Source organism: Thamnophis sirtalis, unplaced genomic scaffold (genome assembly GCF_051295495.1).
Source record: "Thamnophis sirtalis isolate CommonGarterSnake01/CBP01778 unplaced genomic scaffold, rThaSir2_p1.2 scaffold_5, whole genome shotgun sequence".
In the NCBI taxonomy this organism is placed as follows: domain Eukaryota; kingdom Metazoa; phylum Chordata; class Lepidosauria; order Squamata; family Natricidae; genus Thamnophis; species Thamnophis sirtalis.
Window position 1 is genome coordinate 63,194,411 of NW_028261385.1, and position 22,639 is coordinate 63,217,049.

Genomic DNA, 22,639 nt, shown 5'->3' on the forward strand with positions numbered 1-22,639 from the left:
GAAGCTTCCAAGCAGTCATGACTTATTGACAAATCTATGCAGGTTTTTTGGCAAAGTTTTTGTAAGTGATTTGCCACTACTTTCTTACTAAGGACTGAGAAATTGAGCATCCCAAAGACATTTAACTGACTTTCATGCTTAAGGCAGGACTGAAATTCCATTTTCATTCCATTTTGGTGTTCTGTCTTCAGGTTTCAGGCATTCAAAAACACTCAGCACGTCTATTTTGAAGCTCGATCTTCCCTTCCCCCTTCTAATAATAATGTAGAAAACAGGACTATTGAAAAGCAGTTATTTATCGCTCAATTTTGAGAATAGGATTCCACGGAGCGCCGAGGACTATAAAAATGGGTGTACACTCCAAATTCCACACAGATAACAATTCTTGAATTAGAGTTATTTTGGCCGACCTGCTGGGTAAAGGTGATGGAAATTACAGTCCACCAACACTGCAAGGCATCAAACTGGGAAGTCTAAATTACAAGTCACTTGGGAAGTAAACACAACCGATGGCAGTGGTTCTAATTTGTCTTAGAAAACAAAATTCTTGTAGATGTGGTGCCAGAATATACTTCCCATATACCCTGAAGACAATCTTAAATCACAACCAAGCACACTCTAAGACAGTGCTTGCTTAAGTAAGGTGTCAGGTCTTGAGCACCTGTTAAACATAAAGAAGTAGAATGAAAAATAAATTTGAAATATAAATTCAAATATATGCCACAATTGGATGGATTCACATAACAGACTAAGGCACATGTTGGTTTCCTAACCCACTGTTAAACTGCACAACGGTCTCCAAGCCAAACAAAGCATATTAAAGCCTATTAAAACTTCATTACTAGTAGCTTTCCTTAGGTTTGGATTATTACACTTGAGTTCAGCAGTGAGTGCCGGCACATCCAGGAATGGAAGGCTGATTCTCAGACTCCTGAGCTTAGAATCACAGGTTGGTGGGGACTTTAAAGGTCTTCTAGTCCAATCCCTCTGCCCAATGCAAGTATCCTGATACGATTCCAGAAAAAAGGCTATGCAAATAGCAGTTATAGCAGTTAGACTTATATACCGCTTCATAGGGCTTTCAGCCCTCTCTAAGCGGTTTACAGAGTCGGCATATTGCCCCCAACAATCCGGGTCCTCATTTTACCCACCTCGGAAGGATGGAAGGCTGAGTCAACCTTTGAGGCGGTGAGATTTGAACCGCCGAACTGCAGAACTGCTGTCAGCTGAAGTAGCCTGCAGTGCTGCATTTAACCACTGCGCCACCTCGGCTCTTTCTTGAAAACCTCCAGGGAGGGAGCACTCGTGATTCCAGGAGGCGGACTGTTTCACTATTTAGGATCATCATTCTGAGACTATGTGATATATGCACAAACAGCTGCCTTCCTTGAGAGCGCTCCTGTCGGCTTCTATGGTTGTTCGAGAAGAAAAACACTGGAAGGGATCCGAAAAGAAAAGAGAAAATGAGGGCAACATGGAAGAGCCTAAAGTTCCAATCTTGAGAAGTTTAAGATTTTTGAACCAACTCCCAGAATTCCTGTTGCTGGCTAGGGAATTCTGGGAGTTGAAGTCCAGAAGTCTTAAAGTTACCAAGGCTGGATTATCCCTGCTCTAAACAATAAAGCCTCACTGCTCGAAAGAGCAGTATAGTCAGACCCGATCTGACTTTCTCCGACTGCTTTTCCGGCATCTAGGAAACTTCCAAATAATCAGTTTTTCACCTCTTCCCTCCTTTAAGCGTTTCTGCGGCTTCCACTAGAGGAGGAGCTCACCCCGCAGTGGGAAAGAAAACCCCTCCCTCGCAATCCGCACATCCCTCTTTGGCTCCGTTAGTCGGGATCGGTTTGGGTTGGGGCGTTGCAGCATGGCAGATCCGGTCACGGAGCAAATCGGCGCTCGAACGGATTGGCAGCGCGCCCGGGAAGACCCCGCGGAATTGCCACTCGCAGCTGAGCGCTTGGTGGAGGACGCGGTGGGGAACAGGATCCCTTTCGGGACTCTTTACAAGGAACAGAAGACAATCGTGATCTTCTTGCGGGTGAGAGAGCTCCCCACCACCACACCCCGGCCTGGTTGTAACAAACCAGCTGGGGATTGACATCGCAGTTGCAGCCTCCAAGTGGATTGAAGCGTTCCTGGTTAAGTTATAGCATGGGCAAACTTTGGTTTGTAAACAGGCATTTTGGATTTCTATTAGTAAAAGTTAGCTTTAATAATGTTATGATTGACAAGCCGAGAGATCGGACGGACAAGCACTGCAAATGGTAACCATAAGGTGATGGTATCCTGCGTAGCTGTTTGGAGATTGAGCTGGGCTAAACATTGGGTGGGGGGGGGGATTCCGCTCAGGGCGCAAGGGGCTTCCCGCAGCCTCGACCGATTTCTTTTTTAGGGGCCTACTCCCGAATAAGCATGTGCAGCCTAGGATCACACGTATATCCCAAATGCCCAAGCCAATGCTAAATTACTTAATATAAAAATTAAACTTATTTCAGGAATGGTTCACACGAAGGTAGAAGCAAAGCAATCACACCAAGGCTGTGCCTGTTGTGTGAACCGGCCACCGTAGTTTGTGGTTTAGGATGTTCTGTAAAGACCCTCTTTGCAATTTAGACAGGAAAGTTTGTAAACTGGATCAGCACTGTGCCTGAATGTTGTAGAACATTTATTTATTGCTCTGTGATTCTGATTTTTATGAATTCAATGCACAGGAACAAATAAAATGGACTTCAATAAACAGGTTATCTTGCAAATGTATGATCTGACACCCATTGTTTCTCTCCCACCCCCCCACCCCCAGCATTTTTTGTGCTATATCTGTAAAGAATATGTGGAGGATCTGGGCAAAATTCCCAAGAAATTTTTGCAAGTAAGTGCAAGCAAAAGTTATATATAATATGGTTACTAACACAGAAGTTTGAAGTCTCCCTAAAATTACATGGTGTGAAGTTGTTTTCATATATGTGTTATGTGTGTTTTGATTACCAGTACCTGGGATGTTTATTGATGTTGACTCCCAAGAAAATGCAGCTATATTTTAATCTTAAAAGTGCATGGTCAAGATCATCAACCTTTGAAATACTGTATAATTTTAAGATGTTGGATGTTGATTAATACAGAGTACTATAGAAGTAATTATTGTCAGGTTATACAGATTTGGAGAAAATCCTTTGATGTGTGCTTTAATCATCCACTATGGAAACTTCATCTGCTCTCAAGATGAAGTTCAGGATACAGCTAATCTCTCCTTAAAGAATCATAATTGCCTATCTGAAGATTGTAGACCTTTGAGGTCACTAAACCCCAGTAGATTTTGAAATATATATAGCCCTTTGAAGACTGCATAGACTTCGAAATCAGGTAAATGAAACATACTTACAGTTACATTGGTTCCTGATCAGTTTACAGCACACTTTGCTAAGGGCCTAAATAATTTGGAAACCACTATAGGCCGGGAGTTTGACAATTCTGCAGTAGAGGATTTAAAGATTGGATTTTCCCATAGGTATCTCAGAAGGTTTTGAAAATTGCTGTGCCTTGGTGGTTAAATAAACGATGGAATAAGGACATTTCAGTTTTGCCAGTTGGTTTTGAGATATTTTGAGATATTAGGTAACAATTAAATTCCAGGCCTTTCAGATATTCTAACGTGTTACATATTTGGGAACATTGCTTAGCCATTCCTATTATTTACAGTGATGATGATTTTAAATTCCCTGATAAGCCTCTAAGAATTCCTTTGAACAAAGAAAGCTAAGATCCCCTTAGTATCTTAGTCCTAGTTCTAATTTAATGCTTTTTGCAACAGGTTGCTTTTCAACAAGGAGATAATGCAGAAGTGGCAGAATGAACACTGCAGAGGGCTATATTCACTTTCTAAGGAGCTAGTAGAAAAAGTTGTTAATACTATCTCAAATTTTTACAGCCTCTGCCACCAGCAAACAATGACTCACTGTGATTATATCATGGGAATGTTGATTTAGTTATCACTAAATGGTTAATATTCAAATAACTATTCTAAAGTATTAGTAGTGTAATCAGTAATATTATATAATTAACTCAGATATGCTACTATAAACACTTTTAGATCACTATCTCCACTAATGGAAATTTATAGTAAATTCCTAGAAGACCATTAATATTAGGCTGGTCTCAATCCTGACAGGCTATTGGGTTAACCTGAGTTAACCTGTCTAGGTTTGCACAATCCATTGAATTATCAAATAACCACAGGAGCTAAATTCATATACTCTGCTATGCCAAAACAAATATTCTACCCAAATTTAGCTTAATATATTATGCAATGCAAGCACTAGGTCTTTAATTACATGATGCCTCAGCTGCTATGGAGTCCAGGTTTCTGGTATTGCTGCATAAAATAGAATGCTTCATACTGAGAAAGTAACTTGATGTTCCCTCTGTTTCAGGGCATAGACTAATTGCTTTTTGTTAAAAGGTGCATCTTTGTTAAAAGGTGCACCTTTTCTCAGTGGGAAAAGGGCTGCTAGATATGTACAGGAGCTCATTTCCTGTAGCTAAGTGATACAGCTGCTCCGCCTGGTTATTTAAAAGTAGAGGCCATGACATTTTATGAAGTTGCTTTAAAAAAAGGCCAAGCCTTTGTTAAAGTAAGAATTGCTTCAAAGGTTTACACAAATCTCATTTTTAGTTTGACCCAAAGATTGGGTTGTGAAGTATTGGTTCGCAATTTTAAGATCAATATTTTTTTTCGGATTTTTTTGCTTTAGGATGCAAATGTTAGACTTGTGATTATTGGGCAATCAGCACATCATCACATTCGGGTAAGTGTAACTGAAAATCCAGTTTATTCTGCTGAGGGGGTTATAAATGCAGCTCTTTTGTTTCAGTGTTTGCATCCCTAAGCTTGTCCACCCATAAACACATTCACACATATATATCCCGATATAAATAAGACTGCTTAAATTAAATGGACACTAAATCTGCTTTGAAGGCTTCTTTCCAAGTTCCTGGAAATTATCCCCCTTCTTTTTAGGAGGGGTTACTTCCATCATGTTTGCTTAGAGCTGCCAAAGCCTAGATTAAATACATTTAATTGGAAGAAAATTTCACTTAGTGTAATGGGACTTAATTAAAGGCAAGGCTGACAGGATTGCACCATTTGCTTTCAAAAATAGAACTGCATTGTGTATTACATTGATACCTAATATATATTGCTTGCAGCCGTTCTGTAATCTGACAGGTTACCCTCATGAAATATATGTAGATCCACGAAGAGAAATTTATAAAATTCTTGGTATGAAAAGAGGAGAATCCTCCAGCTCAGCAGGTGGGTTGTGCTACTGACTTTCAGTATCAAAAACTGCTAATATATCTTTACCTAATGTTATGTAAACTGAAACTGTACTTTCAGTGTACAAAGTACTGTACTTTGTTTTATGTACATACAAAATCAGGAATACCATTAAGACCTCATTTGATTATAAAATTGGAGGGGCCATTTTGGCCATTGTAAAACCTCCTGCTCAGTGCAGGAATCCAAATGAAAGCATCTCTGTCAGGTAGTTGTCTAGTCTGGCCTTTAGCAAAGTTAACTGGGAAATTCTGGAAGTTCGGGCCATGGCATGACAGAAATCGGGCCACACAAACAAGCGAAGTCCAATCCGCAGAATGCAGGCAGCACACAAAACTATACCCCCTCTGGTCTGCATCTCTTCACAGAACTGGTCCCTAGTGTCCAAAAGGTTGCAGGCCACTGATCTAAAGCACATTTCTTTCCTTTGAACTTAGTTCTGATCTTCCTGGAATTGGTTGGTAGTAACTGCCCAGAGGATTATAGCCTAATGTATTCATAATGACAATAGAGCTAATGTATGCTTTTTGCCAAATAACCTTCCTCTTCTGCTATCTTTTGCAGTGCACAGCCCTCATGTTAAATCCAGTTTGCTATCAGGAAGCATTAAAAGCATGTGGAGAGCAATGACGAGCCCTGCATTTGATTTTCAGGGTGATCCAGCTCAGCAGGGAGGCACTTTCATTTTAGGACCAGGTAAAGTAATAAATGTAGAGCTTTTTGTTGGCTAGGCAATCTATTTTATAGTCATCGAAGCATGAGCCTCTAAGTTTAAATCCTGATAAAATGTTGATGATGCCATGTATAAGACGTGTCATGTGTGGAGAATTGGGACCACATATTAAGTTCCAGTTAAGAAGATTTATTGCTCAAATCTATACACAAGAATTTAGTTAACTAATCATCAGCACTAAATTGGTGCTAGTTAATGGAATTTAAGGAGATGCTGGACTTGGATCACTTGTGAGAATATAAAGACTCTTCAGTCCACCCCCAGATTCTGCCCCTTCTTACCCTAATGAATTGTTACAGAAAGAAGCTGGTTATATTGGCACAAACACATTTGTAATGCAGGGACGTTTGTGGTGGTGGTAGGCCTCTACCACCAATAAATATAAATTGCTTTCTCCTGGGTTTGCATGGCAAATGGACACAGTCCTCTTCCTGACTTGACCGATGAATTTTCATCCATCAGATTTTCTATTTTCATTCTAGGTCAATGGCCAAATAGGTGACAGAACGTAAATGATCTTGCTGATCTTAAAAATCTAAACAGACTATGATCTAGTTAGTACTAGTAGGAGACTACTGGGAACCTCTTGGCCTGTAGGCTATAAAGGGAAATTGGGAGGTGGGGAGGAACCCAGATGAAGACAGTGGCAAATAATCTCTCTCTATTTTTGTCTCTCTCTGTGCATATATGTGTGTCTATGCACACACACACACACAAGAGGATTACCTATCTCCAGTTACCAGATGAAAAGCTCTATTTGACAGTTTTACTTTTTTAAAAAAGTTTTTATCACAACCAATACAATGATCTTTATACTGATGTAGCAACAGCTTCTTTCTATCCTTATTCCCAAGCATAACAATAGGATTTCTTGATGAAAAGGGTATATTGTCCAGATGCAGTGCTCAGGGAAAATATACAGGTAGTCCTCAATGTACAACTATACTTGAGTCCAAAATTTTCATTGATAAACAAGGCAATTGTTAAGTGAGTCAGACTCCATTTTGCGACCTTTTTGGCACACTTGTTAAGCAAATCACAGCAGTGCTGTTTCCTCTATTTTTTATTTTTCATTTTGCTTGTTGGAAACCAGCTGGAAAGGTTACAAGGTTACTTGACCTCAGGACAGTACAACTTTCATAAGTACATGTGAATTGCCAAGTGCCCAAATTTTGATCACAAGACCATGGGAACGCTGCAGTGGTTGTAAATGTGAAAACTGATCATGTCACTTTTTTAGTGCTTTGGAACTTGGAACGTTATGGTTGCAAGTTGAGGACTATCTGGCTAGATAACATGATGCTGCTGCTGAACCTATGTTTTGTGGAGATGAAAGTGTTAATATTATTTGTTTCCCATTTGTTCCAGGTGATGAGATTCACTTTGCACACCTTGACCAAAACAGGTTGGACCATATCCCCATTAATAATATTTTGCAGCTTGCTGGAGTTGAAACACTAGATTTTACCTACAGATGTCCGATTATTGATATATGAATTTTTAGAAGAAAAATACACCTGCCAAGACAGGTTTTGTATGTTTGTGTGTGTGTGTGTGTGTGTGTGTGTGTGTATGTATGTATGTATGTATGTATGTATGTATGTACATATATATATATACATATATATATATATATGTATATATATACATATATATATGTATATATATACATATATATATGTATGTATATATATATACATACATACATACATACATACATACATACATACATCCAATCAGGATGCAACTACACAGCCAATCAATCCACTTACAGGAATAGAGCCAGCACTCCACACACCCCCACCAAGATTTATAGAAAGACGGCAGCTCCGACCACGCTTTACTTGCATAAGCACAAAGCCAAAAACACCAGCCTGAAGATGGTGAGTGGGACCTCGCCAAAACATTGCCAAGACAATTTTGTGCTGATAAATAAATAAAGAATGGAAGTAGTGATCTTCCTCCCATATTTGGGCATACCGGGGGTTGTAAATATATGTATGTATGTATGTATGTATGTATGTATGTATGTATGTATGTATGTATGTATTTGTGCTGATAAATAAATATAGGACAGCACAAATACACAAATGTAACAAAGGCAACAGTAAAAATATTGGGTTTCTGTCTGGATGGTCTCTTGTGACAAGCCGAAGGACAGAGAATGGAAGTAGTAATCTTCCTCCCATATTTGGGCATACCGGGGGTTGTAACTATATATATATATGAATAACAACAAAAAAGTCATTAAACTTGCTGAGCAAATGTAATTATTTTATAGAGTCTATGAGTTTATTTCAAACTATTCCACTTAGAAATTAACTTTTTTATGTTAATGATTGAAACGTATGGGTAACAATTAATGTCCTTTTGCCTCTTCAGTGTTTAATTAAAACAAGACCTCAGATCAAAACAAAAATGCAAACTTTAATTGTCTATAATTGCTTTCTTAGAAACCAAATTGGCGTGAAAGTTGTTCTGAAATCTGTAAACTAGAGACTGAGAAAAAAGTGTTTACAGAATTAATTTCATGGTAGACTACTGACTGACACCCCACTAATCTTGAATTAAAAGTTATCTGCAGTGTTTTCTGCAGTATTTTGTTAAGGTGCATGCAACAAGAATAATCAGTGTTACACCCAACTAATGGGTTTCAGATTATAGTTTTCACACTTTTGCTCACTTTGATCCCAAGAGTTCAGAGAAGGAAAGATCAATTATATAATGCAGAGGTGGCAAAATTATAATCATGCAAGTCTTGTTAGCTATACAGTTAACCAGAAGTCCTCAGCAACAATACAGGTAGTCCTTGATTTACAACCATTTGTTTAGTAACCATTCAAAATTACAAATGCATTAAAAAAGTGACATGACAAGTTTTCACACAACTGTTGCAGCATTAGTTTACTTTATTGTCATTGCATCTCGTACAATGAAATTAAATGCCATCCCCATGATCGCATGATCAAAATTTAGGCACTTGGCAACTGACATGTATTTATGACATTTGCATTGTTCCCAGGTCATGTGATCACCATTTGTAACTTTCCCAGCTAGCTTCCAACAAGCAAAGTCAATGGGGAAAGCCAGATTCCCTAAAAAAAACCTCTGATTCACTTAACAATGCTATGTTTGCTTGACAACTATAGTAAAAAGGGCATAAAGTGGAATGTGACTCACTTAACAACTGCATTGCTTAACAACTGAAATGTTGTGTTCAATTGTGGTTGTAAGCTGAGGACTACTTATAATGCTCTTGGTGCCACCAGGCGTTCTAGTTGAGAAATATTGGTTAAAACTGTTATGAAAAATTATAGTGAATGAGAGATTCTCCAGCTTTGATGTTTTAAGATTATTTATGAAGACATAAAGAAAAACTGCAAAACTGAAAACGCAAAATGAATATAATATGTGGATTTACTGTTTTATTTAGCATGACATTGGCAACTATCTAAAAATCAATGCAGAATTGGAACATAATCATTGTTAAGACAAAACAGATTATATAACTAGCAGTTTTCATACCTGCCAACTACTTTAGCCAGATATAACATTTTATTTAAAAAATATTTCTTATATTGTAATCCTCTCCCCTCTCTCCTCAAAAAACTAGCAATAAACACATTTTACAGAGGACTTTTAGCCTATTTTTTCTGGCAATGTATTTTATATAATTTATGTAATGTAGCCTTTATGAGTAGTAAATGTAAGAGACATGGTCAGTTTTATAAACATTTTAAAAATGTTGGGGGTTTACCCAACAGTAAATTATGGGTTAATTTGATCTATGGTTTACAATACGATTATTCCACATAGTTTAGTTTTAGTTTTAGTTTTATTAAACATTTATAGGCCGCCCTTTTCCCTGAGGGGACTCAGGGCGGCTTACAATAATAGGGGAGGGGAGTGCAGGACAAAACACAAAAAGAAATGTGAGTAAAAATAATTAGCGGTAAAAACACAACATTCATTCAACATTCGGGAGGGGCGAGAGTAAAGTCTTATCCCCAGGCCTGACGGGATAGCCAGATCTTGAGAGCTGTGCGGAAGGCCTGGACGGTGGTGAGGGTGCGGATCTCCACGGGGAGATTGTTCCATAGCGTCGGAGCTGCAACTGAGAAGGTCCTCAAATACTCTACCTAAAAGTTCATTTCCACAAGGCTTGATAGTGTATTTATTTCTTGGATTTATATTCTGCTTTATATTTTCCCAATCATAACCCTATGTAATAGATTGGGCTGAGACACAATGACTTTCATGGTTGAAGATGCATTTCCCAGATTCTGGTTCAGTTCTGTAACCACTCCAGCATATTAGCTTTTGTCTGATGTTTGAGCATTACAAATAAAGGTTTGATCTATATTCCCAAAATATACGCTGAAACATTTAATATGTACTCACATTCAGAACAAATATTTTTATCACTGATCAGTCATTTTCTGTCAATGGCACATCAACATATATATCTTTAAAGTTTCAGTCTCTTTCTCCATATCAGCAATTTTTGTCTATTCTTTTATCATTTCTTTAACATTGTGTTGATACAATGATAAATTCTTATCATATGATTAATCCATCTGACTTCACTGATGTCTAAGATGTCCATTTGTGATATTTCATTTAATCTTTCACTGGGTTGAGCTTTTCCATGTTTGCACTTCTTACCTTCCATTTTCCCAGTGTAATTCTGTCCTTGCAATTTTGGATTTTCATTTCCTGTGTGACAACATCAACAAATTGTTGCAGTGATGTCATGATATCACTATATTATTATGGTATATACACTGAATTATATTGCAAGAAATGTTAACTTGACAATTCAGTATGATTCCTTTTTGGTTTTCTGTTGAATAAATTAACCAGAGAGTTTTCAAAAAAATTTAGGCCAGAGAACCTGTTTTTTTTTTAAAAAAATAATAATCCTGGAATCTCAATTCAGGTCGTAAAGTTTTAATTATAGAAAATTGTATTAAAGTGAGTGTTTTTCGTCTTCATCCCTGACAAAACCCTATCAAATATTTTTGGAATCCTAAGATTCCACAAAATATAGTTCAAAATTCCCTAATTCACCTATAAATAAGTTGGTGGAACAAAATCTGTCTTTTGAAGAATCTTGTTTGTGGCGTGACACTAGAAATGACTACTTTTCTAAGGACTTAACCATCCTGACTTTCTTTGCCCATGAAAATTTGTAATGGACATAAGAGATTAAAAATGGCCTTTGAAATGTGAGAATGTGAATATCCAGCAGATGGCACACTTCCCCCAAAGGGAAATCACAACAGTAAGTACAGTAGCTGCAATGTATGAATATTTCGACATACCCCCAAAACAGGCAGGAAAATTGAGAATAAAGAGAACAGCTGGTAACATTTTATAGATGCACTATGCAAAAACTCCATGCAAATTATGAGGTGTGTCCAAAAACAGTTTGCCTCATGCTGTACTTTTATAATTGCTCTTTCCACACATCTGTGTAGTCATCAGCCAAGTGTATCTTCAAGCAAGGGAAACTAGAATTATTCAAATTTTCCCTCTAGTTTTATTGGACAGGCAGAATTTTTCAAACAACAACTGCTGGAATTGTTTTCAGTGAGAATTCATAAAGGCTAATGTATTTGAGATTGAACAAACATGGATACGTATGCATGTATCTTATTATTACTACTCAATTTATTATGATGTTGGTTTTTAATCAGTTTTCAATTGCCAACCTGGTTCTCTGCCTATCTGCAAAATTTAAAGCAATTTAATAAATTAAAACCAAGAAATTCACAGTAAAGCTTATTTTAACTATTCAGTACAAGCATGCCAGGAATCAAGATATAAACCACTAAGGCTCTCCTCTTGTGATAGCCATGGAATTCAACCATTCCATGGAAATCATCAGTTCCATGCTAATTCCTGCTAAGTAACATGCATAAAATAAACCTACAATCCTAGTTCTTCTATAGAAGTCACTTTTAATATAGTGTCTGCTACCACGTGAAAGAGACTCATCTAGTGAATTGGGGCTTTCCTGACGTGCAAAAATAAAATATTGACTCTGCCTCCTCTATACCACGTTAAACTTTTTGCATGGTATGTTATTACAAAGGCTCAATATATTTTATCACTTTAGAAATGATAAACTTGAAGCCACGGAAAGTAAAAATATTCAAATGTTTCCTCTGAAGTTTTATTTGAGACGTGGGGCCAACCGCTCACAACGGAAGATGTGTCAGGCGGGGATGGGACGGGAGGTTGCAACGCCCGGATAAATTCAAGTGGTTCTTTTTGCAATTTTGTTTTTGGGGGAGAAGAATAGAGCCGCGGCGCAGGACTAGTTCGCCTTTGTGACGGAGGTGCTCAGGTGTATCGCTATGACATCACTCTGTCAGAGGCTCTGCGATTGTGACCTCACACTGGCCCGGCCCAATGAGGAGCGAGCGTGAGGGGAGGCCGAAGAGGGAGCGCTGGCTGAGAGCGGGAGCCGTGGCGGCAAGTGGCAGGTTGGGAGCAGCTGGGGGGGGAGGGGGCGGCGCTTCAGAAAGCGGCCGCAGTTGCCTTCCCTCCGCTTCCTCCTGCTGGTCCTGCTGCCCCTCCTCCTGCGTTGGCTCCCGTTGGGCTGCTTATACCCCTACTGGGGGCGAGGCGCCCGGGATGAACCCGGGTGCCCTGCAGCCGCCGCCGCCGTCTCCTCCGCTACCACCGCCGCCATGAAGCGGAAGACCTCGGGGGTGGGGAGCCGAAGACACTCGGCCCCGGCTACTCTGCCGGCGACGGCACCGCCGGCATTCAAGAAAACTCGGAGCTCCGCCACCCTGCCGATCTTGGGCGAAGCAGAGGAGCAGTCCCCTCGGAATCCCCGGCGCGATATCTGCCTACAAATCTCCGGTGAGGAACGGCAGAAGGAAGGGGCGCTGCGGGGAATCTTGGCGATTTAACCCCCCAACTAGCGGGGCGGTTCGTACGGGCGTTTCTGCAGGCGGACGACTTCTGGGTCTCGGGAAGTGTGGGGTTCGGGGGCCCTTCCCGAGCCTAATTGTAGTAAACAACTCCCGTGGAGTTACTTTCCAGAAGTGCTTCTTGGTTGCCCCGATGTGGGGCTTTGGTGGTGGTTTGCAGTGCTTGGGGGTCGGGGGCGATCCATAAACGGGCAGGAGCGTCTGGATACCTTTCTGGTTTGAGGTGTCTCCCAGTTTTTGGGGTGAATATCCATTTGTATGTATTTCGAATATATTTTTGAGAGAAGGTTTCCAATCTCCGTGGCTGTCCCTCTGGGGGGGAAATGCTGTAATTGAGGAAAACATAAGGTTACCGTAATATTCAGATCGTATCTTATCCAAATTGCAGGTCAAACCTTGGAAAATAACTTAAATGCTTCAGGCGTGAAGATGCAGTTTGAAAAAGATGAGCACTGCTTTCACTTTTTCTTCTGCTAGCTTCTGCAGGATTGGTATACGATTATAGAGGGAAACAATACTTTTTATTTTTTTGCTTAATGGATCTGTTTTCCTGGCTCCTGTTTTGCAAAAATCCTTTATGATTCAGTACTGTTTTGGCATTAAAAATAATGGATAAAAAGTACATCTAATTTGTTTTGCCAGTGGTTCCATTGTTGTGTTTTATTGTTGAGTTGTGTTAAAAATATGATGGAAAATATGATGGAAAGCATTGTACCACTGCTTGGACTTATAAATAGGCAACTTTAGTAGCTTCCTTCTCTTTCTCTTCTTTGCATTTGAATTTTAATACATATTTTGTAGCCCGCATATTATCAAATATTTTGTGTCCTACATAAAATGGATGTACAATCTATGAAATGCAATTAATTTTAATTATTAATATTAAATATTTAACAATTAAATCTAACTGCAAAATTATTTTCCTGTTAAACTTTTTAAAAATGGGGTTGGGGAGAGGGGGGAGAGATGGGAAAGGAACAGGATGAAATTTTGCCAGACCTCCTTATGGCTTCCACTTGATCTGTCCTGTTCTTTTTCCTCAAGCATTTGCATGGGGTTTTATCTCTATTGAGACAAGAAAAGAGATGTCCAGAGGCAATTTCCTGAAAACGATGTTATGTTGATTAGTGATGATTTCAGAACATTCATTTAGCCTGAGGAGATCTCCAGGGATTTGGGGGGGGGGGGGGAGAGGAGAGACAGCAATACAATAGCATTTCTGTGAAAGACATGAGGTGACTAGATACCATAATGATTTCCAATCTATTATGTGGATTGGGACCAAAAAAAAACCAACAACCCCACCTGAATGAAAACAGTTTTGACTATTCAGATCATTAAAATTAAAACCTACAGTGGGTGTCTGCTGTCTATGTGTTACAATTGTAACAATGGGAGTTTATGTTGGGGAGCTCTAGACTACCTTTCATTTGGGGCCACTACTAGCATGATCCCTTTTGTCCAAGAAGGTGAACCAAAAGGCAGAGTAGGCCTCAAGTGAAAAGTTTTAAACATTGTAGGCCTATACTCTTAAATGAAGGTAGTTCATCTGACAAAAAGGGCTTTTTGTTACCTGAAGTTTCTCTTTCAGCGACTGCCCCTTTACTAGATCTCAAGCCCTTCTAAAAGACAAAAAATATCCAGGTTGTTATGAATGGTTAAATGGACTTAAAGCTGCTGAAAAAATAAGGAGACAACTATGTTTAATAACTGGTTTCTATGTGATTGTCTGGGTTTTACTCCAGGGAAATGGTGACCATTATGGCCAGATTCCCTTACAGGATGATTATGGCTCTTTAACTGAAAGACTGATTTTGGTTTCAGTTTTCAAGTCAATCAACTTCCTTCTGATATGTTTACTCAAAAGAAAGACAAGCCTGAAATTTATATAGCCTTACTTCCCAAGAGAATTAATCTGCCTGTTTTACTGCTATACTGTCACCAAAGTTAAGTTTTGAGTACATTATTTTTTATCTTTCTAGAACCAATTTGCAATTGATTTTCCTTGTTCCTTGTTGCAGAGTTCTGTAAACTACATAGCTGGAGGTTTTGAATTATGCATAAACTCTATAACTTGGTATGCTTTCAATTACGATCACTATTTGTTAGAAAATGTACAAAATTGTCTGACATAAATTATTTGGTTCATTTTTCTTGGTACTTTAAATTATTTAAACCAGCAGTTCAAGTTGCCTGCATTTATCGGACCAGGGCACAATAGTAAATTCAGTATTGCTCTGAATCTTGACTTAAAAAGCATTATGTATACAGAAAAGTAGTCCAGACTAGATTATTACACTTGAACAGGAAAAAAAAATACTCAAGAAAACATTATTTTTTCTTGTGGGATTTTATGACATTTACGGTACCCTTGCCTCCTTGAAATCAGTCTTTAACAATTAATCTTTAACTTTTAATAAAATAAAAAGGAATTATAACTGGCAATAATATAAAGGGAAATATGTATTATGAATATTGTATTGAAATTCAACAGCTATATTACAGCTAATAAAATAAAGAAGGCAACTAGCAAAACCCTAACTATATTTTAGTCTTGTTTTTCTTTTCCAAAGTTCTTAAAACTTGCATGTATTGTAATTCTGGTCCACATACCAGCTTCATGTATTGGTTGTTAATAGGAATTATGTTTTTTTCCCATAGTCATGCAACAGCTTCCTCATTGTGTAGCATGCCATCATGATTTTAGTAATATAATTGAAAAATATATCGACCTTATTATTTACTATGTGTTAAGTAAAACAAGACTTGTATTCACAGTCAAATCAGATCTATTGTAAAACCTCTTAAGTTCCAAGCTCTCGCAGTGGAAAATAAAACAGTTGCATCATAACAGTGTTGCCTCTTAATTTATTGGGCAAAGGCTGCATTGGCTGGGCTCACACATCAGTGTCAGCAGTTACGTTCTTTTCTCATTTAACCCCAAATCAAACTATAATTATGGTTTACTTCAATGTGTGAAGCAGCCATTTCATTCCAGAAATACTTGAGTATTTCTCAAGTATCTCAATGGCTAGTTCTTTACAAGCCCTTAATTTTTAAAAAGACATGTTTGACTGTTGCTTTTTCTTCTATATTATGGTTGAAAAACCTCTGTTCAGATTTAAAAACTTTTAGTGACATGCAGCTTCACCATCGATATTTATACTAAAAGATTTATAATTGCTTTAAAATAATTCTTAGAGAAAAATAGTGTATTTTGGAATGTTGGAATGTTTGGAATGTTTATTAACATTTGTAGGCCGCCCTTTTCCCTGAGGGGACTCAGGGCGGCTCACATAAAATCAGGAAGGGGGGAATACAAACAATGACGTAGACACATATAATAAAAATAATAAGCAACATTCATTCATCATTCGGGAGAGGCGACTATCCTTGTCCCCAGGCCTGACGGGCTAGCCAGTTCTTAAGGGCTGTGCGGAAGGCCTGGACGGTGGTGAGGGTACGAATCTCCACGGGGAGCTCGTTCCAAAGGGTCGGGGCTACTACTGAGAAGGCCCTCCTCCTTGTAGTTGCCAGCTGGCACTGGCTGGCCGATGGAATACGGAGGAGGCCCAATCTATGAGATCGAATTGGTCGCAGGGAGGTAATTGGCAGAAGGCGGTCTCTCAAGTACCCAGATCCACTACCATGCAGGGCTTTATGGGTGACTAATAGCACCTTGAAGCGCATCCGGAGATCGACAGGTAACCAGCGCAGCTCGCGGAGGATAGGTGTTATGTGGGTGAACCGAGGTGCACCCACAATCACTCGCACGGCCGCGTTCTGCACTAGCTGAAGTCGCCGGATGCTCTTCAAGGGCAGCCCCATGTAGAGCACATTGCAGTATTCCAGCCTAGAGGTCACAAGGGCCCGAGTGACTGTTGTGAGAGCCTCCCGATTCAGGTAGGGTCGCAACTGGCGCACCAGGCGAACCTGGGCGAATGCCCCCCTGGTCACAGCTGTCAGGTGGTGGTCAAACGTTAGCTGTGGATCCAGGAGGACTCCCAAGTTGCGAACCCTCTCTGAGGGGTATAAAATTTGACCCCCCAGCCTGAGTGATGGAATATTGGTCGAATCTTTGGGAGGGAAGCACAACAGCCACTCGGTCTTTTCTGGGTTGAGTACAAGCTTGTTAACCCTCATCCAGTCCATAACGGCCTCAAGGCCTCGGTTCATCACGTCTGCCGCTTCATTGAGTTGGCACGGGGCGGACAGATACAACTGGGTATCGTCCGCATATTGATGGTATCTTATCCCGTGCCTGCGGATGATCTCTCCCAGCGGTTTCATGTAGATGTTGAATAGTAGGGGGGATAAGACTGAGCCCTGAGGCACCCCATATGTTAGGGGCCTAGGGGACGATCTCTGCCCCCCCACTAACACCGACTGCGACCTGTCCGAGAGGTAGGAGGAGAACCACCACAACACGGTGCCTCCCACTCCCACCTCCCGCAGTCGTCGCAGAAGGATACCATGGTCGATGGTATCGAAAGCCGCTGAGAGGTCAAGGAGGACCAGGATGGAGGAATGTCCTCCATCTCTGGCTCTCCAGAGATCATCGGTCAATGCGACCAAAGCGGTTTCTGTGCTGTAACCGGGTCTGAAGCCTGACTGGAAGGGGTCAAGATAGTTTGCTTCCTCCAAGGACCGTTGGAGCTGGAAGGCCACCACCTTCTCAACAACCTTCCCAAGGAAGGGAAGGTTGGAGACTGGGCGATAGTTATTAAGAACAGCTGGATCCAGAGATGGCTTCTTTAGGAGGGGTCTCACCACCGCCGCTTTCAGTGCGGCGGGGAAGTTCCCCTCCCGAAGAGAGGCGGTAACAACCGCCTGGATCCAGCCTCGTGTCACCTCACTGCTGTTAGTGACCAGCCATGAGGGACACGGGTACAGTACGCAGGTGGAGGCACCTACAGCCCTCATGGCCTTGTCCACATCCCCGGGGGGTAACATCCTGAAACTCAACCCAGAGATGGTCTACTTGATCCTCTTGTGCCACGGCTGGAACTGCGTGGATGGAGTCCAAGTCCGACCGAAACCGAGCAATTTTGTCCGCTAAGAATTGGGCATAATCCTCAGCTCTGCCCTGCAAGGGTTCCCCCGCTTCCCTTTTATTTAGTAGGGAGCGGGTTATCTTAAACAGGGCGGCTGGGCGAGACTCAGCGGACGCAACCAAGGTGGCTATGTGAGATCTTTTCGCTGCCCTAAGTGCCCTGGTGTATTCCTTGGTGCTGGTGGTTACCATTGCTCGGTTCGATTCGGACTTATCGGACCTCCATCGGTGCTCTAGGCATCTCCTCCGGCGCTTCATCTCCCGGAGTTCCTCGGTGAACCAAGGAGGTCTCCGGGATCCGCCGCCTCGGAGGGGCCGTAGTGGCGCAATCCGGTCGAGGGCCTCCGATGCTGCCGAGTGCCAAGCAGCAACCAGAGTCTCCACCGGACTGTGGGCGAAAGTATCAGGAATAACCCCAAGCTCCGTCTGGAACCTTAACGGTTCCATAAGTCGCCTGGGGCGGAACCACCTGGTCGGTTCCTCCTCCCTACAGTGGGGGTTTGGTCTCCGGAAGTCGAGCCTCAGTAGGCAATGGTCTGACCACGACAGGGGTATGATGTCGTTACCCCTCAGACCAAGATCACAAATCCACTGCTCCGAGAGGAATACGAGGTCGAGCATGTGACCCGCCGAATGGGTTGGGCCCCGAATTACTTGGGTCAAGCCCATGGCTGTCATGGAAGCCATGAACTCCTGCGCCCCATCAGAGTTTTCACCGAGCGACGGCAAATTAAAGTCCCCCAGGACCATCAACCTAGGGAACTCAATTGCCAGCTCGGCTACCGACTCGAGGAGCGAGGGGAGGGCTGCTGCAACGCTGTTGGGAGGCAGGTACGTTAACAGCAGACCCACTTGACCCTTGAGGTCCAACTTTATCAGCAGAGACTCACACCCGACAAGCTCCGGAGCAGGGACCCTACGAGGAACTAACGACTCCCGGATAACAACGGCCACACCCCCACCCCTTCCCTGGGCTCTCGGCTGGTGCAGCACCTGAAATCCTTCTGGGCACAGCTCTACAAGGGGGACTCCTCCCTCTGGGACCAGCCAGGTTTCAGTAATACATGCCAGGTCTGCCCTCTCGTCTACAATTAAGTCCCGGACGAGAGGAGCTTTATGTACCACAGACCTGGCATTTAGCGACAGCAGCCTGAGTCCAGGGTCCTGATTACTTGCGCCATCTGGTCTCGGAGTGGGACTCATAGGGCCGGAAGGAGGGATCTCTGTAATGTAGCGAACCCTCCTTCCCCGGTAATGGCCTGCCCTAAAGTCCCCGCCGTATCTGCCCCTCCCTGTTACGACCGTAATACCCCGACCCTCTCCCGTGTCTCTGGTCCCCTCAACCACCCCCATGGCCCCCGCATCTCCCGGCAGGTCCTCCGAATCATACATACCCATGCACTCCCCCAAACAGTCCCCACGTAAGAGTTAAAACACAAAAATTTACAACAATATAATAATAAAAAGTGGGACATTCATTCATCTCATACGTATCTCATGCATATCCCATACAAAGAAAGAAGAGAAAGATGAAAGAAAAGAAAGAAACTAAAATAGTTGCGCAGTTGATTAAAATTTAAAGTGCGAGTTCAGATGGCCAAATTGGCTCTTGATGTTCAGAGTTAAAGTGGCTAGGGACCAATTATAATTCAGATGGAATATATGGGGGAGTGTCTTATAGCCCCTCTCTTCTTCTGCAAATTTGTTGGTCAAAAGGTCCTGCGGGGGTTCAGTGCGAACACACAATTTTCAGAATGTAACCTGTTTTGATAAGCTTATCTATTCATATAAATGGCATAGTAGTCACTACCTCTGTAAAGATACTAGACAGAAGAGAATTGTAGTGCATTTGAGTGTGTGTGTGTGTGTGTATTGAAATGTACTTGGCAAATCTGTCCTATAAAAGATTAAATAATACATTCTGAAGGACTGCTTTGACAGAACAACTCTTCATCTGGATTAGTCTGGAGTTTCAGTGCAGGAATTCAATATTTTAGTAGTGCAGTATTATATCAGTCATGGTGCCACAGAAATATTCACCATCAACAGCTGCTCGCAAGAATATATAAACTATTTTCAGAAAGATGGTGATAAATACAAATTGGCAGATCATCAACATCATATGTACTGTAATATGTATACAATATATGCTCCGTGTACCCAAATTCAGTAATACTTGCTTTGAGAAACTATTATTTATTAAATTATTGTTGTAAGTCGTTGAGAGTTGCATACAAATTTAATAAATTATTATTACCCTTGTTCTCTATATATAAGAATGTGAAATAATAGCTAGTTCTTTAGCTGGTGTTGACCTTCATACACATCAAATTCTTCTCAAAAACCTAGGGAGGTATAATATATCCAAGCATTGTCACCTTTTGTAATTGACAGTTGGAAATTTTGCACAAATGTGCAAAAAACCACTAGACCAACACAGTTAGTTTATGCCATAATCTTTTTGATTTTCAGTTCTTGATACTTTGTGATCTTCTCCCATTCTTTGTCTTCTATATTATTATCCCCTGGTATTGCCACATCAATTATCCGTGCATTCTTCTTTTTATTATTATTATTATATGGACAGAGAAGCTGAACGTTTGAATCAGAAGCTTTGTGGTTTACTTATGCAGATTTGTAAAGCGGGAGACACAGAAAGCAGGAAAAATGCAAAAGAGAAGCTATCTTAAAAATGGCATAGAGGTAATGTGAATTACAATGCGATATTAAGTATAGTATTTAAGAAACATGTATAGCTTCAATATCATTTTATTATATCTCCCTATTCTCTGAATTAGCATAAGCAACCTTGATAAATAAAGCTACCATAAGCCATTACCATACTTATTTATTTTCCATTTTATTTTAACAGGCATTTAAAAATACAACCAGGTAGAAAAGAATTACATAAAAAAATTGATTTAAAGGCTATATAAAATTGACAAGAATTTTTATAGTAGCATTATGTTAATACTACATATAAAGATAAAATATCAGTTTTAAATGTTACTGAAATTAAATCAATAATCATTAATTAGCAAAGGTATAATCAAAATCATCAATCAGAATAAATAAGAGAAATTTCTATTATAATTAAGTCCTATCCTTACTAAAATGAATGCTTTAACAACAGACTTTGAAAACAACCACACTTTGGATGCAATATAAATCCATGTTTAGAATTATAGTCCATAAATAGTTTCCAGATTAAATTCTATATTGTGTTTTTTAACCACAGTCATTGTTTACATTGATGGCTTAGTCTGCTATTCTTCTAAATTAATTTTGCATAATTTCTATTAAAAAATGAAATATTTCCTGACTACTGTTATCATATAGAGAACTAACAGTTGTTATCATATAGAGAATTAATATACTCTCTATACTTTTTAGAAATATAAGGCTAAGTAATATTTAGTAGCAAAACAGCTCTCAGAAAAGAAAAGTAAGTATTTTATTCTATGGTGAATCACCTCATAGAATTATTGAGCTTGAAGACATTACCATTAAGTGCAATATCATTAGTAAGTACTGTATTATGTATTTGGACACTTGGCAATGCAGCTATATATTGAGGGGAGGAGTCTTGTACCAGTTTTCTCTAATGTCATTTTCACAATAAATTTGATACTTATCTTCCATTGATGTGCCCATTGTTATATATCAGTTGTCATGTAAGTAAGCCTCAACAAATGTTCTGGATTTTGTTGATAAGTTTTCCAAATTTAGTCAAATCTACTTTGTTTTTGTTTTGTTTTGTTTTTTTGCAATTTCTTTTGAACTATATTATTCATTGAAGATGATGGAACCAGTGAGGTGATTTTGGTTATTCCAAAGAGAAAGCTACCCAAGGTTTTGTTTTTGTTTTATCCAAAATTTAATATTGATGTCTATATGAATGATCTCTCCATGGAACAATTTGGTATTTGAGAATACTCTGTGTGGCTAAGCAATCATGGCTATTTATAGAAGGGATATAATGGAACGTGTACCTGGAAGAACAGTGAGGGAAAGTATTAGCAACACACAACTTTCTCAGAAAGAGGCCCAGATTAAGATACTGTGCAGTCCCAAGCTACTGGGAGAAGATGGGGATTCAGGATAGCAACACTTTGTAAACCCTTTGGTTACATCTAGTAAGTTAAAAGGTTAAGTAGGTAGCTTTAGTTTGACAAGAGTCTGTCTATTATTGGTAAATGTAAACAAATAAATGAGTGAACTCAATTGGACTTTGCAGAGTCATCTCTGGGCTTGGGCCTTAACAGAGATCCAGATATTTTACAGAATGTATGATGGTGAAGTATTGAGGGCCGCATCAGGGTTGTAAGTTTGATCTTGGGGGACTGTGGTGGGCATGGCCAGGGTGGCATGGCTAGCTCAACGTGACATGTTGGGACGCCTGTGGTGGCCCAAGCGCTCTGCCAGTGAAAACGGGCTCCCGAGCTCTGTTTTAGGCTGCGACAGCCTCCTGCAACCCTCTGCCAGTGAAAATGGAGCTCAAGAGAGCCATGTGTGAACCTCCCAGGCTCTATTTTCACTGGAAGAGGCACTGTGGGCCACTCATTTCCAGGGCA

The 22,639-nt window shown here is 40.4% G+C and overlaps 2 protein-coding genes across 12 annotated transcripts in view; both read left to right on the forward strand.

Moving 5' to 3' along the window:
* The first annotated feature begins 1,788 nt into the window (after positions 1–1,788).
* Positions 1,789–7,631, forward strand: PRXL2C (peroxiredoxin like 2C). The gene is made up of 6 exons (XM_087715909.1): positions 1,789–2,038; positions 2,801–2,869; positions 4,749–4,802; positions 5,203–5,308; positions 5,897–6,028; positions 7,434–7,631. Exons 1-6 carry the CDS (start codon positions 1,865–1,867, stop codon positions 7,559–7,561), a joined length of 663 nt encoding a protein of 220 aa, XP_087572035.1. The 5' UTR covers positions 1,789–1,864; the 3' UTR covers positions 7,562–7,631.
* Positions 7,632–12,581: 4,950 nt separating this feature from the next.
* CDC14B (cell division cycle 14B) overlaps positions 12,582–22,639 on the forward strand; it is a 55,360-nt gene continuing 45,302 nt past the window's right edge. For 7 of the 11 annotated variants that reach the window (XR_015696704.1, XR_015696703.1, XR_001312651.2 and 4 more), the window contains exon 1: positions 12,585–12,941. Coding sequence is in view for 6 of the 11 variants with exons in the window: in XM_014051644.2 (XP_013907119.1) it covers positions 12,764–12,941 (178 nt within the window). In the remaining 5 variants the exon portion in view is untranslated. Of the gene's footprint in view, positions 12,942–22,639 lie in introns of all 11 variants that reach the window. The other 4 variants (XR_015696706.1, XR_015696705.1, XM_087715912.1 and 1 more) reach the window with 2 other exon arrangements.

Excerpts from the sequence above, each read along its gene's own strand:
- PRXL2C (XM_087715909.1), top strand. The coding sequence starts at position 1,865 with ATGGCAGATCCGGTCACGGAGCAAATCGGCGCTCGAACGGATTGGCAG. Across the intron at positions 2,039-2,800 it reads CAATCGTGATCTTCTTGCGG|CATTTTTTGTGCTATATCTG; the intron begins GTGAGAGAGCTC and ends CCCCACCCCCAG. Across the intron at positions 2,870-4,748 it reads TTCCCAAGAAATTTTTGCAA|GATGCAAATGTTAGACTTGT; the intron begins GTAAGTGCAAGC and ends TTTTTGCTTTAG.